At 43.8% G+C, this 18,333-nt stretch overlaps 1 protein-coding gene across 17 annotated transcripts in view; it reads right to left on the bottom strand.

The window, feature by feature from the left end:
• AURKC (aurora kinase C) overlaps positions 1-18,333 on the bottom strand; it is a 44,220-nt gene that overhangs the window by 2,990 nt on the left and 22,897 nt on the right. For 3 of the 17 annotated variants that reach the window (XM_024117003.3, XM_028477839.2, XM_028477840.2), the window contains 2 exons: positions 561-600; positions 128-319 (listed from right to left, as the gene is read on the bottom strand). In XM_024117003.3, coding sequence (XP_023972771.1) covers positions 128-319; positions 561-600 — 232 coding nt within the window. The other 14 variants (XM_028477838.2, XM_055078872.1, XM_007127438.4 and 11 more) reach the window with 11 other exon arrangements.

Raw genomic sequence — 18,333 nt, 5'->3', positions numbered from 1 at the left:
TGCTCCGCAATGGGAGAGGCCACAGCGGTGAGAGGCCGGCGTACCGCAAAAAAAAAAAAAAAAAAAAAAAAAAAAAAAAAAAAAAAAAGAACCTGTAACAGTAATCTCATACAGAGACTATCCTTACTGTAGATGTGCCTGGATTTCAATTTCTCTGCGCAGCTGGTGTTCCAGTCCTTCTTTCTCTATCTGGGACTTGAAGAGGACTTTCAGGGCCACAATGAAATGGCTTTCCTTGAGCCGAGCCAGGTACACATTCCCAAATTTTCCCTTGCCGAGAGGACGCCCGATTTCAAAATCATCAATTGTGAGGCGCCGCCTGATAGGAGAGAAGGAAAAGAGGCTCCGTTTCGGAGGTGGGTGGAGAGTCAGGGAAACTTCATGCTCGCCTTCCTCTTTCACTTTACCCTCCCTAGGCCCCTTTCCCTTCTCAAGAGCCCTGTCAGGGTGTTTGGTCAATAACTGTCAGTCCCATGAGGCAACCTTCACACGTGGAGCTTGCTCTTCATCCCTCGGTCCCACTCCCCTTCCTTTTTCAGATACAAAACAAAGGCGCTCACATGGTTGGGATGCTGGGCATCGTTTGACCTGCTACAGCTACTGAAAAAAGAAAAGAGACGTCAATACTTTCTTCTGTGCACACCCACCCCCAACAACTGACACCAGGCCTTTCTTCTAAACCCTCTTTCTCTGGTCCTGGTACTTAACCCTTTCACCTGCGGGCTGAACACTGCCCGACTTCATCACAGCTTTCGGGTGGCTCACTAGACGAGATGGTGGTGAGGAGGACGCCTTCCTGAGCCCTGCGGAGCTGGGTGTCCAGGAAGGAGGTAGCCCTCAGGCTGAGGCTCTTCCAGTCCCGACCTGCTCCCACGCAGCCTCGGGGCAGTCACTGGGCGGGCACCACCTGCGGGTTCCCCTGAGGTTGGCCTGCACTCAGACCCACTACTGAATTAGAAACGATCCTAAACAACGCGGGCCAGGCCCTTTATACTAAGTGCTCTGGCCCCATTGGCTGAGCGGGTAGTTCCTGGTTGACTCCCACTGGTTGAAATGCCTGAGGCTTAGGCAGCATGCCCAATAGAAGAGACAGGAATGAGAACTTCCGCCCGTGTTTGGGGGGCGGGACTGAAGTCGCTGGGCCAATGAGAGGGCAGGGCACGGAGACAGGAAGGCGGGAGCCGGGGCAGAAAGACACGAGAGGAGGGCGCGCCAGAAACCGGAAGGGGAGAGAGGGTGGAGGGGTGTGGAGAGCCTGTAATGCAAAAAGCCTGAATGAATGAGCAAACATATAAATCCGTGACTGAGTGACTGCTTTAACGAACTCAGTGACGTGACGCAGGTGTGACTGAAAATAAACCAACCGCAGCAAGCTGCCAGGGTACGTTGTGCAGTTGGCAAACTCCAGAACCACGTGCAGCCCAACTGGCCCCAGCTTGAAGGGCGTGTCCTATTCAGGCCGCTCCCCAGGGTCCTCCTCAGTCACTCGCTTATGTGAGGGTCACCACTGTGGAGCTCCCCGAAATTTGTGCCTCTGTCCCCCAATATCCTGTGGCTTGTGTGCCCTCCCCCAATACACCTGCCTCCCCCAGCCCAGGACTGCCCAGGCCACTTGGAGTGGGCGCACGGACCACAGCTGCATACAGCCCTCCTGTCTCATGTACTTACTATAGCACAGCTGATCGTTGAACAAGGGGGCTGGGGGGGGTGGTGGTATTTAAGAGCGCTGACCTTCAGCATATAACTTATGGTTGGCCCTCAGTGTTACCACCAGGGTTCTGGGACTCCCCTAATCAATAGAAATTGGTAAGAGGCCTGAGGAGAAATTCAGGTAAGGCTTTATTGGGACTCCTGCAGCAGGAGGGAGAAAACAAGTAGCAGGTTCCCTGGCTCGCTCCCTGAAGGGGGGCAGGCTGGGCCCTTAAACGCCGTGAGCCCAGGTGTGGGGCTGGAGGGGTGGCTTAGGTAATCTGCCCACCCCCTTGGTGGTGCTGTGTGAAGGGTGCTGTTTTTGCTCCCAGTACCCTGTTTTTGCTCCTGGTACCCTGCTTCTGTTCCCAGCTCCTCAGAAGTGGCAGTTGGGTTTTTGGTCTTTTTGTATCTTGTTGCTCATAATTTGCCCCAATTGCACATGCACGCAGTTATTTTTAGTCCCTTATAGTTTCTTTTTATTTTGTTGCTGGAGGAGATGTTTGTCCAGGTGCAAGCACTGCAGCAAAGGGTCCCAGAGATGTTTGTCCAGGTGCAAGCACTGCAGCAAAGGGTCCCACGTCCCAGCCTGTCTTATCAGTATTTGAGATTCCTCCATATCTGCGGGTCTGCATCCAGGGAGGGGTTCAACCAACCCCAAGTGGTGCAGTGCTATAGCATTTACTATTGAAAAAAACCTGCCTTAAGTGGACCTAGGCAGTTCAACCCCTGTTGTTCAAGGGTCAAGTGTATTTGTTGGACCCAGTAATCAGTTTGCATTTTGGGTCTCAAATAGTAAAATCATCCCCCATATTTGTTTGTTTGGCATATACAGAAATTTCAAAAACATTTGCAATTGAATTCTTTTAGACAGGTAATAGGGTGAATTGGGGGGGAAATTTAAAAAGGAAAAAATCTCCTCCCAACCCAGAAAAACCTCTCCGAAAAGATAGTAAAGAAATAAAAGTTTAATATTGTATAAGCATTAAACCAGAATGTGATGCACAGCACAGTTGCTAAGAGACTGCAAAGAATAAAACTCACCCTTTTCATATAGCCAAACAGACACAACCCATTACATACATTTTCAAACAAACAATAATTAGTTCTCAAGTATTGACAGCACTATTTGTTACACATAGTTCATCTTAAATTTACCTGGTAATTGGGGTGACTATCTGCTGTTACATTGGCTTTCTAGAAGGGAAAACTAACTTCTCAATTCTTTATGACAGAGGTAGTTTTGCTACTTGGAGCAAGGTGCCTGAAGCTGGGATGTAGGGATGCTATCTCCTTTGATGTCTTCATTTCAAAGAGATGGATTCCTAGGTCTTTGAGAAAGACATTTCCTGGGTTCGGAGTGTATTGGGGTGTTTGCAGAAAAGGCTAGTGTGGCTTAGAGCTGCATCTTCAGGGGTTAGAGTGGTACGAGGTAAGTTGGAGAGATAAAGGGAGGCAAATTGTGTAGAACTTTGTCAGTAATGAGGTTCTAATATGCACCTGAACGTGTTCTAAAATGTACCTGTGGGGGACTTCCCTGGTGGTCCAGTGGTTAGGACTCTGCGCTTTCATTGCTGCGGGCCTGGGTTCAATCCCTGGCTGGGGAACTAAGATCCCACAAGCCATGCAGTGTGGCAAAAAGAAAGAAAAAAATAAGGACTTGCCCTTGACCAGCTCCAGGAAGACCACTTCTGAGTCCTTGGAATATCTTGACTAGTGAGAGTGATTTTTATGCTTACGCCTGTAGGTCCCACTGTATCATTATGACCAGATAATTTATGCTAACAATGTGACTCATGATGAAGGGTGGGCTTTGTATTGCCTGAAGCAGCACTACATCTTTGCCTTCTGCGGATCCTGAGTATCCATGGTAGGTCACTTAGGCGCTGCGAGCCTCAATAAAGGAATCTATGGACTCTGAAGCTTGGGTGACCTTCCCTTGTTGGCGATAACATGTTGTCACACATCTTTGCTGAAAAGTTGAGTCCCTGTGAACTGCACAGGGAGGGATCACCTGGAAGGGGTGCTTGGTTTCTCCCGGACTTTATTACACGTGCCCTTCCCCTTTGGTGATCTCGGTCTGTGTCTTTTTGTTGTAATAAACTGTCATCATGAGTATCACAGCTCTTCTGAGTCTAGTGAATCCTCCTAGCAAACCACCAAGCCTGAAGGTGGTCTTGGGCGGCAAAGAACCATGAAAGTTTCCCTGAAAAAGAAAAGTTATGACCTAGATAGGTATTCTGGTAAAGGCTTCCCTAGAGAAGTGCTATTTGAGGTGAGATGTGAAGGATAAGCACTCAGTCACTAGCCAAAGTAAGTAAGGAACAGCCCTACAGCAGGTGGGGAAATGAAAAGAAACGGAAACAGGAAGTGAAGAGAGCAGAGCAGTCAGACACGTGCAAGAGAAAAGGCAGTAAATTAGGCACATCCCTTACCAGGTAAGGCCCCATGGACGGGCTATGTTAAGGATTCGGTTTTTATCCCAAGAGTTAAGGGAAGTCATGAAACACTTCAAGGGTGTGTGTGTTGCGCAGGTAGCAGGGAGTGAGATGCATCATCTAATCGGCGTTGCATCTCTGGTTTCACTGTGGAGAACGGATTGGAGAGGAAACATGGGTAAAACAAGACCTAATTACTAAACAGAATTAGAGGTGATAGATGATGGTATTATGGTCTAGGAAGGAAGAGGTGGATTACAGAGAAGAGGATAGACTTGAGAGGCATTAAAGAGGCAAAACTGGCAACTTTGCATGTGGGGGATGAGGAAACAGAGGTAACCAGGCTGAGTAAGGGATTTTTTTTTTTCTTTGGCCGTGCTGCGTGGCATGTGGAATCTTAGTTCCTCAACCAGGGATCAAACCTGTGCCCTCTGCAGTGGAAACCTGGAGTCTTAACCACTGGCCCGCCAGGGAAGTCTCCTGGGATTTCTATCCTCGGTAACCAAACAGTGCCATGTAGTGTAGAGGCAAGACTAAAAGTGGATCAGGGGCTTCCCTGGTGGCGCAGTGGTTAAGAATCCGCTTGCCAATGCAGGGAACACGGGTTCGAGCCCTGGTCCGGGAAGATCCCACATGCCACCGAGCAACTAAGCCCGTGCGCCACAACTACTGAGCCCGAGCTCTAGAGCCTGCGAGCCACAACTACTGAAGCCCATATGCCTAGAGCCCATGCTCCGCAGCAAGAGAAGCCACCGCAATGACCGCCCGCTGCAACTAGAGAAAGCCCACGCGCAGCAACAAAGACCCAACGCAGCCAAAATAAAAATAAATTTAAAAAACTTAATATTTGATTAAAAAAATTAAAAAAAATAAAGACATGGCCTTATCTCATTCTTTAAAAAAAATAAAAGTGGATCAGAATCAGGGAGAAGTGGGAGCCATTTTAGGAATCTTCAAAATGTCAAGTGGAGAATGAGACATCTTTGAAACATCCAAGTGGGGACAGTAAGAAGACAATCAGGGGTTCAGGTCTAGAGCTCCAATAAGTCAGGACTGGGAAAATAAATTTCGATTTGTTCAAAGTAAAGAAGAGAACTGAAGCCAAGGGTGCAGATGAAGCCTTGGAAGAGACCACAGAGTGAGAAAAAGGCCTGTGAAAAGTATTTAGAAATTTCAAAATTGAGTGGGTGAATAGAAGTCGATGAGTTAGCAAGTTAGAAAAAAAGAAAGAGGGAGAGAGAAACCCAGGAGAGTGATGTTACAGAACCAAAGAAAAAGAGTATTTCAGGAATGGAGTGGTCAACGGGGTCAAGTTCAGTCTCAAGAAAGACAAGGGCTTAAATTTTATAAACATGGGAGTCACCACCGACCTTGGCCAGAGTGGTGTAGAGGGTGCGACTGAAGCAAGGAGGTTCACAAGGTAGGGAGGCTTGGGAAGTGCAGAAAAATAGAGGAAGAGGTAATGGTGAAGTGCAATAATCGCAAGGAAAGGAAAATAGGTCCAAGGGGACTCCTCAGTTAAAGGGAGAGGGAGGAATAAAGAAGTGAGATGTGGGAATAGAGAGTGGTGCCTGACACTCATGGCAATGTGTGAGGACAAATCAGAAAGGGTGAAGGACAAAAGAACATGCAGATGAGAAACAGGCTTTACGCAGCTGAGATCACAGGCAGGGCAAACGTTGGGCAGACTCTACGATGGGGAAAATGTTGACGATTGCTTAAGTGTGATTCCAGGTTTCAAGGAGAAAGTGAGAAGAGAGCACATCAAATGTGTATGAAGATTTATACCTAAAATCAAGAGCATGAAATGGAACTAGAATGCGCAATAATAAGCAGAGGTTGAAAGATGACGTGGCTACAGATGCCATAAGGGACGAGAGGAAAGTGATGAGGATGCCTGTTAACCAGAAGGTGATCAAGAAAACAGATGACGTAGCACGACTCGGGAGACAGCACACAGAAAGGCGCTTCTTCCTTCACATCTCAGAAAGTTGGAGAAATCATACAGGGAGACTCTGAAGTTGTCATTAATGAATTTGTGGCCCCCAGTTAGTCACGCTTCGTCATTGTCTGAAGTGTGTGACTTTGAGAAGGTAATCTGGAACCATCTTTCTAAAAGACAAACACCGGGGGGGAGGTAAGTGGCATCTTACTAACACCTTGGCCTGTCGAATACCTGCTTTCTACTTGCTCACCTGGACAGCCTCTCCTTGGCATTGTTCTTTCTTCTGTCCATGACTCTCCACACCACTCCAATTTAAAGATTGCATCTGGCTGGGTGCACTGACACCCTGGTTTCTGGAAATGCCTGATTTGCTTTGTTATATTCCTAGTATCTATCCTCTCGTTAACGCTTTCAGGCATTGTTTTAAAATGTAGGATTTAGTATCCTGATATGAGGCCAACACATGATTGCCGTTGAAGAAATACAGTTCTGTAAGATGAGGTCACGCCATGCTCCACAGGGTCACATGGGGACGCACTAGAGTGGAGTCAGAGGCAAAAGGATGGAGGCAGAAGCATAGGCAAAGACTGTGTGTTGTCATTTTCACTGGAAGCAGTGGGCCAGGGGAAGCAAGCAGGCTAAGTAGGTTTAGGATTAGCTAGTTGGGATAATTTCAGCACAGTTCAGAGTGCAGGGGCTGTCCTTAGTTTCCTCGCATCTAGGGAAGGGTCTTGAAGCATAAGAACTTGATAAAGGCAGTAGTTGTGGGGTCTGGGCTCTGGAATGGCTGGTTTGCATTTGAAAGGCACACCCAGGGGGGGAAATTATCTGGAGGAATCAGCTAGCTCTAGGAGGCGCAGTCTCTACAGGATCAGCAAGGTCCCAAATGTTAGAACTTCAAAATAAAAGCACATACTTTTAACACATGGATATCCAAAACAAAGGGAAGGAGGAGAGTGGCCAGGAATTTTCTAAAAAGTCTTCCAGCAGGTAAGAACCAGGTCAGAAGTACCAACAGGAAGTCAGACCACAGGGCCCATGGCACTGACACTGCTCTGAGGCAAAGTTGCCCGTTTACCATTTAGACCTTTAACTGTGAGGTGTGTAACCTACCTGTGAGCAGATTACAAATCTTTAACCCTCAACTCTCACGGATGACGTCATTGAGCATTCCAGAGCTGCACCCCCCCCCTCCCCATCCCACAACCGAACAGGAAAGGTCATCTGCAGGCCAGAGTGTGACTACAAAGGGGAGAGGCACATACTCCCAGAGACCAGATTCCTGTAGGGGTCCAGCACCATGTCTCCAGCAAGGGCCCTCCCCACTGGAGCCACTGGCTCCCTCTCTCTCCAAGTGAAACTCACACATAGATCATGAACGCGACTAAGCCTGAAACGAAGTCTTTAATTAAATCTTGTCAGGTGCACTGAATGATGCACATATTCCTTATTTCTCTCTTTGTTGAAGACAGAGGCAAACAGCATCAATAGTAGGAACAAAGAGACAAGAAATTGTTGACTTACGTGCTACAGGAACACACAGCATTGAGATGGCATTTATTTACATCTTTATAGATAAGGGTAAGCAAGCAGTGGGTGTATCTGCAAGTCAGACCACTTGAAGCCATGTATCTGTATATATATACACACACACAGAAATATATATATTAGGTCTATACACATTTATATACATATATATGGCCTCAAGTGGTGTACATACATACACATACATATACATACATATATTAATATTGGGAGGAGATAAGGTCCTTTGTCACCAGACTGCCTCTGTACTTTGTCATCACTAAATTAAATCCTGGCTAGTTTGTTAAGTTCTACTTTGGCTTACTGATTTTTTTTTTTTTACAACAATTTCACCTCAGAGTTATGACTCACTTTTTGTTGTAGGAAACTGTATTTGCTTAATGTTTGTTACAGGAGTCTGAATTAATCGGCATCTTAGTACCATTTAAGTCACTATGAAGACGTAACACAGCAGGCCTGAGACTGCTATTCTCTTGAGCTTGCAAGCTTCACCTCTCCAAGGGCTGCGGCTTGGGGCCTTAGATTTCGGGAGATTTCCCATCATTCCCACAAATGACAAGTGGCTCAGTGTGCCCAAGTTTTTTGTTTAACTGTGTGGCTTAATGCCGAAGATCTATCCTTCTAGAGGTCTAGAATTTGGTATGTGTTAGAGTGTCCCCAAGAAACCCTGGGCACTGGGTCTCTAATTAGCTTCCCCAGTAGACATTTCAATCTATTGCTGTTAACTCCTTGATGGAGCTTAAATTAGGCCCATCCTGTGTGACTTCCCTGAGACAGGACCATTGCAGATTGTCCCTGGTTTCCTCTGGACTTCAGTCCTTGTGTCTTTTCCCTTGGCTGAGATTGCTTTGCACCATTTGGGTGTAATAAAGCACAGCTGTTGACTGTAACCATATGCTGAGTACTGTGAGTCAGCAAATCACTGAAACAGGGTGGTCTTTGATGACCCAAAACAATCATTCATTATGACTACGATCTGGCCATAAAAGCTTGTGTAGATCTTCTTCAAGGTCAACATATATTCTATACGGTGCCAACCATATACACAGCTTTGTGTAAACACTGTGAGGGAGCCAAACATTATAATATAAATTCCCTGCTGCACGTAGCCATTCACTAGAACACACATATACTGAGTGTCTACTAGGAAAAAAAGAACAGAATGGGACACTGGCTGGATGTGGGTGATGATGAAAAACTGGCTGCAGAGTGTGTCTGGCTTGGGCAACAAGGCAGAAGACAGTAGGATTCACGGAGAATCCAGGCACCTTAAACACAACTCTGAACAATCTACAGATCTCAGTTGTAAGATCTGTTCTCAGAAATTTTTGTGGATACCAGGCTTTTCATTTCTCCAGTTAATTTAGGATTTCTATCCCAACATCAAGATAAACCACCAGAGAACCATGACTTTGGACTATACAGTTTTGCCTGTTTTCTCAGAGTCCTTCTTTGGCATTATAAGCTAGGCAAAAATACAGAAGATGTATAAAAGAACCAAATGGAAATCAAACAACTGGAAAATTCAAATACCAAAATGAAAACTCACTGGGTGAGCTCAATAGTAGATTATACATGAGACAGAAAGAAACCAGTGAGCTCAAAGGGAGATCAATGGAAATTAATCAATGTGAGGAACAGAGAAAAACAGACTGGTGGAAACAAAAAGATGGGAGCCTGAGGGTCCTATGGGACAAGAATGTGAGAATTATCATTCATGTTACTGGAGTCCCTGAGAGGAGAAAAAGCGTGGGGTTGAAAAAATACTTGAAAAATAACTAAAAATCTCCCAAGTTTGGCAAAGGGCATATACCACATGATTCAAAAAGCTGAGAAAACACCAAACAGGATAAACCCTAAAATTTCTATGCCAGGACACATCATAAACTGCTGAATATTATAATAAAAAGCACTTTGAAAGCACCTGACGGAAAGGATGCCTTTCAAATAGAGGAACAATGGGTTGAAAGGCAGGTTTCTCATCTGAAACCATGCTGGACAAAAGGAGATGGACAGAAAAAAAAACAGACATGTTTTCTTTTGTCCTAAAAGAACTGTGGACCCCAAGTCTTATGTCCAACAAAAATATCCTTCAGGAATGAAGTGAACATAAAGACATTTTTAGATGAAGAAAGAAAAAACATTTAACAGCAGACATACCCTAGAAAAAAGGCCACAGGAAATTTGCCAAACAGAATGGAAATGTTAACAGAAGACTTGGGACTTCAAGAATGGAGAAACAACAATGGAATGGTAAAGGTAGAGGTAAACAGACTATGCTTCTCATGAATTTTGTGGGAAAACAAAAACCACTTAGTTGAGGCAAAAATTACAATATCCAATATAGTTCTCAGTATACAATGAGAAAATACAACAATTATATTAATAGGGAATGCAGGTGAACCTAATGGAATCAAGGTTTCTATACATCAAAGTGCTAAAATGCTGGTAACAGTCTGTGATAAGTTATGTATACATAATACAATACGTAAAGAAAATTAAGATATATACTCAAAAACATTACAGATGTTATCAAATGGGATTCTAAAAAATGTTAAAATAGCCCACAGGAAACAGGGTGGGGGAACCCAAATAATAAAAACTGGAAACAAGAGGAATAATACAAAGGGAACACAAAAAAAAAGATTAATAAAATGGTACAGTTAAGCTCTAACATAGCAATAATTATTTTAAATTTAGATGATCTAAACCTACGAATTAAAAGTGGCAAAATGGATTAAAAAAAAAAGTATGACCCCAACTACATGCTGTCACAAGAAACTTACTTCAAATATAATGATGTAGATAATGTTAAAAATAAAATTATGGAAAAATATAAACTACAAACATTAATAAAAAATGCAGTAGTGACTATACTAATATCAGATAAAGTACGCTTCAAAGGCAAGAAAATGAACCCTTTTATTATGATTAAAGGGTCAATACACCAAGATGACATAGCAATCCTATATGTGTATGCACCAAACAACAGAACTTTGAAATACATGAAGCAGAAACTTACAGAACTTGTAAGGAATAGACAATTTCTCAATTATACTTCAGGACTTCATCATCCCTCTCTCTGCAACTGACAGAAATACTACACAGAAAGTCAGCAACGATGTAAAAAATCTGAGCAATAACCCCAACCAAGAGGATTATGCAGACATTTATAGAAACTTCACCCAGTGACAGCAGAATACACATTCATTTCGAGAAGCCTTACAGAACAAGATATACCACACCCTGGGTCATAAAACAAACTTCAACAAATTTAAGCAGTCAAACCAAACATGAAACAAATAAGAAATCAGTAACAAAAAGATACCAGAAAATGCTCCAAACAGTAGGAAATGAAACAACATACTTCTAAATAATACATGGGTGTCAGAGGAAGTCTCTAAGGGAATCAAGGGATATTTAGAACTGAATAAATTGTAATGAAAACTTGTGGGATGAAGCTGAAACAGTGCTGAAGGAACTTTGTAATACTTAATGATCCGTTAGAAAAGAAAAAAAAGGTTCAAATCAATAATCTCAGCACCCCTAAAAAAATAAAAAGAGCAAAATACAACCAAAGCAAAGTAGAAGATACGATATCATAAAGATCTGAACAGAAATCAGTGAAATTAAGAACAGAAAGGTAAAGGGACTCCCCTGGTGGGCCAGTGGTTAAGATTCTGTGCTCTCAATGCAGGGGGCATAGGTTCGATCCCTGGTCGGGGAACTAAGATCCCACATGCTGCATGGTGTGACCAAAACAAAACAAAACAAAACACCCAGAAAGGCAATAGAGAAAAATCAATAAAGTGCTGGTTCTTCAAAATGATCAATAAAATTGGTAAATGTCTAAGATTGACAATGATTAAAAAGAGAGGTGACATATTTCCAAAATCAGGAATAAAATGGGATATAAGTACAGACCCTGTTGCCATTAAAAAGGGAGGGCTTCCCTGGTGACACAGTGGTTGAGAGTCCGCCTGCCAATGCAGGGGACGCGGGTTTGTGCCCTGGTCCGGGAAGATCCCACATGTCGTGGAGCGACTAGGCCCGTAAGCCATGGCTGCTGAGCCTGCACGTCCGGAGCCTGTGCTCCGCACGTACCACAAAAAAAAAAAAAAAAGATAAGGGAATATTCCCAACAAGTCTCCAAATAAGAAAAGTTAGATGAAACATTTCCTTGAAAAGGACCAACTATCCAATTTAATCAATATGAAAACAGATACTCTGAATAGTTCCATACTTATCAAATAAAATAATATGTAACTAAAAAGTATCCAGAAAATCTCCAGGCTCAAAAGGTTCACTGGAGGATGTTATGAAACATTAAAACAACAATTAAAAACAATTACACAGTCTTCCTAAAAAACAGAACTTGAGAAGCCACTATCACCTTGACACCAAAACCAGACAGTGACAGTAGTTAAAAACAAGCAAAGAATGAAAACTACATATCATCAATCAAGAGATTAGGAAAACCTGCTCAAAAAAATATAATCAAATGGAATGCTTTAATATATATTAAAAAATTTATACTCCACAGCCAAGTGGGGTTTATTCCAAGGATGCAAGGCTGGTTCAATATTCAAAACTCAATGTAATACACTGTATCAACAGGCTAAAGAAGAAAAACGAGATGATCACATTAACTGATGGAGCTAAAGCATCTGACAAAATCCAACATTCATTCATGACAACAAAAATCTCAGCAAATTAACAGAACGAAACTTTCTAGACTCGACAGGAAAACTCTATGGAAAAAAAAAACAACTTACAACTAACACTGTATTTGATGAAAAACGGACCGTTTTCCCCCTAATATCAGAAACCAGTCAAGGATGTCCTCTCTTAACTACTCTTACTCAACATCATACTGGGAGTCCTAGCTAAGTGCATAAGAAAAGGAAATAATACGTATACAAATAGGAAGAAAGAAAACTATTTGCAGTTGACATTTCTATGAAGAAAATACCAAGGATTCTATCCAAAGAAATGGCTAGAAATAACTGAGTTCAGCCAAGGCTGCAAGATACTAAAATACTACCCCCCAGAACAATTATCTTTCTGTATACTACTAAAGATCATGTGGAAATGAAAGTTTAAAACAATGCCAATAGGGAATTCCCTGGCAGTCCAGTGGTTAGGACTCCTCGCTTTCACTGTAGGGGGCCTGGGTTTTATCCCTGGTGGGAGAACTAAGATCCCACAAGCCTCGAGGCCAAAAAAAAAAAAAAAAGCCATTTACAAATCACTAAAAAAAAAAAAAAAAAACCAACCCAACAACCTAGACATAAATCCTAACAAAAATGTACAGAACCTGTATTGTTCGATATTATAAAATGGTAATGAAATATCAAGAATTACTTAGATACATGAAATGCCATACCACGTACTGTGTTCATGGTGTTGCTTTTAAACAAACTGCTCTACAGGTTTAAATCAATTTCTATAAATATGTGAGCAAGGTTTTTTTGCATCCTAAGATTTATATGTAAAGTCCAAGGAAGTAGGAAAGCTAAGTTAATTTAAATAATAAAAGAAAGTATTCACTTTACCCTTTTTTTTTTTTTTTTGTGGTATGCAGGCCTCCCTCTGTTGTGGCCTCTCCCGCTGCGGAGCACAGGCTCCGGACGCGCAGGCCCAGCGGCCATGGCTCACGGGCCCAGCCGCTCCGCGGCATGTGGGATCCTCCCAGACCAGGGCGCGAACCCGGTTCCCCTGCATCGGCAGGCGGATGCGCAACCACTGCGCCACCAGGGAAGCCCCCTCTTTACCCAATTTTAAGATTTATCATATAGCTACAGAAATTAAGTAAACAACAGATTGAATCAATAAAAAGTCTGAATGTTTGGTGTTTAAAACCACCAAAAGAACCGTTTGTTTTTTTTTTAAAAAAAAAAACAAAGCCTGAAACAGTCTTAACTGGTGCAATAAAACATGCCCGTGTGTCATATGTATATCTTTATCTACTTAAATACCTGTCCTCAAGTGTCTAACTCTTCCAATACTGGACAGCAATGAATGTATATATAAGACACATAAAGGGTCAAGGCCCTTTGCCTGTGAAATAACATTCCCCTCACCCCAAGTAAACTAAGAGATCCATGACAAAGTGCCATAACCTTGACAGAGAAGTCTCAAAGAAACTGTGTTCGCATTTCATTTTTTCATCTAAGTTTCCACCTTCTTTTTATAAAAATTCCTGAGATAACACTACAGTGTAAACTAAGGGAAAAACGTAGCTAAAGTTTTCCTCAGCGCACAATAAACACTGGTCTCGCCCTCACAGATGAACTCTCAAACGTAGAGTAAGGCTCTAGGCTGGGTCAATTTCTACAATGCATCTTTACACAACTACTGATGATCCGTGACAGGTTTTCTCACAGAGAAGATACCTGTGGGGTTTCTCTTTGGTATGTATGATCAGATGTCATGGTAGGTGTTTTCTCCTGCAAAAGATTTTCCTCAGTGTTTACATTCAAAAACTCTTTCCCCAACAGGAGTTCTCGGAGGGTGACTGAGGTTTGCCCACTGGTGAAGGTTCTTCCCACATCTGTCACACTGACAGGGTTTCTCCCAGTATGAATCCTTTGATGCTGAGTAAGGGATGAGCTACGACTGAAGGCCTTTCCACATTCACTGCACTTATAAGGCTTCTCTCCAGTGTGGATGATGGCATGTCGAATGAGGTTTGTGCTCCAGCAAAAGGACTTCCCACACTCCATGCATTCATAGGGCTTCTCTCCACTATGGATCCGCTGGTGCCTGGTGAGGCCTGACCTGCGGTTGAAGGCCTTCCCACACTCTGTGCACTCAAAGGGCTTCTCCCCAGTGTGGATGCTGAAGTGCCGAATGAGGTCTTTCCTAGTGCTAAAGGCTTTCCCACATTCTTTGCACTCAAAAGGTTTCTCTCCAGTGTGGGCCCGTTTATGCAAGATAAAAGTGGAGCAGTGGGTGAAGGCCCTTCCACATTCAGTGCACACAAAAGGCTTCTCCCCAGTGTGAATCCGTTGGTGCCTCTTGAGGTATGATCTGTGGTTGAAGGCCTTCCCGCACTCCAGGCACTCAAAGGGCTTCTCCCCAGTGTGGATGACGTAGTGGTGAATGAGGGCTGCGCTCTCACAGAAGGCTTTCCCACATTCACTGCACTCGTAGGGCTTCTCCCCAGTGTGAGTCTGCTGGTGCCACACGAGGTATGACTTGTGTTTAAAGACCTTGCCACATTCAAAGCACTCATACGGATTCTCACCACTGTGGATGATGTGATGTCGAAGGAATCCTGGCCTATGTCGGAAGACTTGCCCACATTCTTTGCACACGAAGGGTTTTTCCCCAGTGTGTCTCCTCTTATGTAAGACAAAATTGGAGCGGTGGGTGAAGGCCTTTCCACATTCATTGCACTTGTAAGGCTTCTCCCCAGTGTGAATCCGCTGGTGTTGTGTAAGGTAGGACCGGCGGTTGAAGGCCTTCCCGCACTCCGTGCACTCATAGGGCCTCTCTCCGGTGTGGATCATGTGGTGCTGGAGGAGGTGTGTGCTCTTAATAAAGGTTTTCCCACACTCTGTGCATTCATAGGGCTTCACGCCAGAGTGAATCTTTTCATGTCCAGCAAGAAGGTGTTTCTTGTTAAAAACTTTCCCGCATTCATTGCATTTAAAGATACTTTCTTCTTCCTGAATCATGTGATCATTACCAGATCCACATGAGTCATGGTCATGGACAGCACCTCCTGGAAGGACCAGCTCCTCTACAATCCTTGAACACACACCACCAGCTGTCCCTAAGCTGCCATGTTCAGGACTCATTTTCTCAGGAAGCTTCTCCCTCTGGGGGTCCATCCCTGGTCCCAAGTGTCCTTCCTGCATTTCCAACAGCCCATCCTGATCCTTGGTTTGTCCCAACTGGGAGTCCCCTGGGCCTCTTTGTATTAGTTCCTGGATAGAGGCTCCCTCAAATAGGGTTGGCTCACAAGTGGTAGGTTCTGTGGTCTTGGGTTTTCCTTTGTCAACTGAAATAAACCCAATAAACAAGGCCCATTAGTAATACCAACAAGGAAAAAACAAAATCAGCATTTCAGTGAAAAAGATAAAGATGAAAACAGTGCCTCTGTGGCTGTTTTGCTACCTCTGAATCTCAACATTGTAACTTCTTTCTTTCTTGGTCATTAGACTGCTGACACCTTGAAAGCCAGACCCAGTAAGAGAGTCTGCAATGGACATAACGCCACAATTTCACAGGCTTGGCTGGACAGAGTAATGATGCCTCTGTGGGCTTTCAGTTTCCTTTAATCGAAGACATCCCATGTTGCTGTAAGAACACTAGGAAAAGGGAATTCCATAATGGTACAGTGGTTAGGACTCCGTGCTTTCACTGCCAGGCCCCAGTTCAATTCCTGGTGGGGGAACTACAATCCCGCAAGCCAAGTGGCATGGCCAAAAAAAAAAAAAAAAAAGAACACTAGGAAAAGGCATCTAATGCAGCCCGGATAAAAGACAGGAAGTGTATAACGCAAATTCAACTATCTCCAAAGAGAAGTATGGTCCTTGCCCCAGCTCTAAGGAAGTAACCTGTAAGCTGGGTCTCTCCAGAAAGACAGGCGTGTCTTTGTTCTTCATGGTGAGTCCCTAGGGATGTACATGATACTTTATGACAACAGATGACTCACTATGGGCCCCTAGGTAGTTTATGCTAAAGAGATGACATTAGGTTTGGGTAAGGTCTGGCCACAGCAGAAAGACCAAACATGTAATTAGAAAGCTGGGGCTTTGAACCACGAGTTATCAGCTGGATCTCTGGAAAGGGAAGAAGGGTGGAGACTGAGTTCCATGTACAATGACTCAATCATGCTTCTGTAATGAAGACTCAATAAAAATCTGGATACCGAGGCTCTGGTGAGTTTCCTGGGTTGGCAACACGCCGTGCACATACTGCCAAATATCGATTCCAGGAGGTAAGGAGACGCTGAAGACACGGAAGCTTCGTGTCTGGAACAACTCCGGCCCCTCTTCTACTCTGTATCTTTTGCCTGTAACAAACACGATTTGTGAGCTTAACAGGTTTTAGGGAGTTTTGTGAGTCTTCCTAGCAAGTCACTGAACCTGAGGGTGGACTGGGAAACCCCTCGACTTGCAGATGGTTCACAAGACCTGGGCAGACTTGGCAGTCCTGGAGTTCTGGATTTCTAACCTTGAGTTTGGCTAACTGTGTGCAGGAAGAGACCAGGGGAGTCCTTCTGGCACCACTGGAGTTGTCACAGAGAGGAGGTGGGAAGGACACTAGAGCCTTAGGATGCAGAATGTACAAAGGCCCCCCCAGGCCATGAGGATGGTATTGACAAGAATCCAGGGAAACTGATTCCCATGGTTTTGACCTGGGTTACAGTGAGGACTCCCAGGACAGGGCTCATCAGGAGGTGAGCAGGACTGGGCTGGACACACTGGGTCTGTTATGCCCGAACAGTTTGGTGAAAAGTTTAGCAAAATACACATGATCTAGATGGAGAAAATATTAATAGCTTACTTGAAGACATTAAAGAGGAGCTATACTAATGAAGAATTTAACGTGGGGGGAGGTGAAATTGGAGAAGGATGGTCAAAAGGTACAAAATTCCAGTTTTAAGATAAACAAGTCCTAGGGATGCAGTGTACAACTCGATAACTGTAGCTAACACTGCTGTATGCTATAAAGAAGCACTGTTAAGAGAGTAATCCTGAGTCCTCATCACAAGGAGAAAATTTTTTTCCTTTTGTCTTTTCTTCTTTACTTTTTATTCTATCTATATGGGTATCAGCTGAACCTACTCCGGTAATCATTTCACAATATATGTAAATCAAACCATCAGGCTGTATGACTTAAAACTTATACAGAGGACTTCCCTGGTGGCACAGTGGTTAAGAATCTGCCTGCCAATGCAGGGGACATGGGTTCGATCCCTGGTCCGGGAAAATCCCACATGCTCTCTAACAACTAAGCCTGTGAGCCACAATTACTGAGCCCGTGTGCCACAACTACTGAAGCCCATGCGCCTAGAGCCCATGCTCTGCAACGAGAAGCCACCGCAAAGAGAAGCCCACAAAGAGAAGCACACTGCAACAGAGAGTAGCCCCCACTCGCCACAACTAGAGAAAACCCGCACGCAGCAACAAAGACCCAACACAGCCAAAAAAATAAAATAAATAAAAATAAATAAATTAGACAAGCCTCTTAGATAGCCTCATCCACCAGAGGGCAGACAGCAAAAGCAAGAACTACAATCTTGCAGCCTGTGGAAGGAAAACCACATTCACAGAAAGACAGACAAGATGAAAAGGCAGAGGGCTATGTACCAGATGAGGGAACAAGATAAAACCCCAGAAAAACAACAAAATGAAGTGGAGATAGGCAATCTTCCAGAAAAAGAATTCAGAATACTGATAGTGAAGATGATCCAGGACCTTGGAAAAAGAATGGAGGCAAAGATCGAGAAGATGCAAGAAATGTTTAACAAAGACCTAGAAGAATTACAGAACAAACAGAGATGAACAATACAATAACTGAAATGAAAACTACACTAGGCTGAATCAATAGCAGAATAACTGAGGCAGAAAAAAAGTAAGTGACCTGGAAGACAGAATGGTGGAATTCACTGCTGCGGAACAGAATAAAGAAAAAAGAATGAAAAGAAATGAAGGCAGCCTAAGAGACCTCTGGGACAACATTAAATGCAACATTTGCATT

This window comes from Physeter macrocephalus, chromosome 17, assembly GCF_002837175.3.
Source record: "Physeter macrocephalus isolate SW-GA chromosome 17, ASM283717v5, whole genome shotgun sequence".
Lineage (NCBI taxonomy): Eukaryota > Metazoa > Chordata > Mammalia > Artiodactyla > Physeteridae > Physeter > Physeter macrocephalus.
This window is presented reverse-complemented; position numbering and strand designations above follow the sequence as displayed.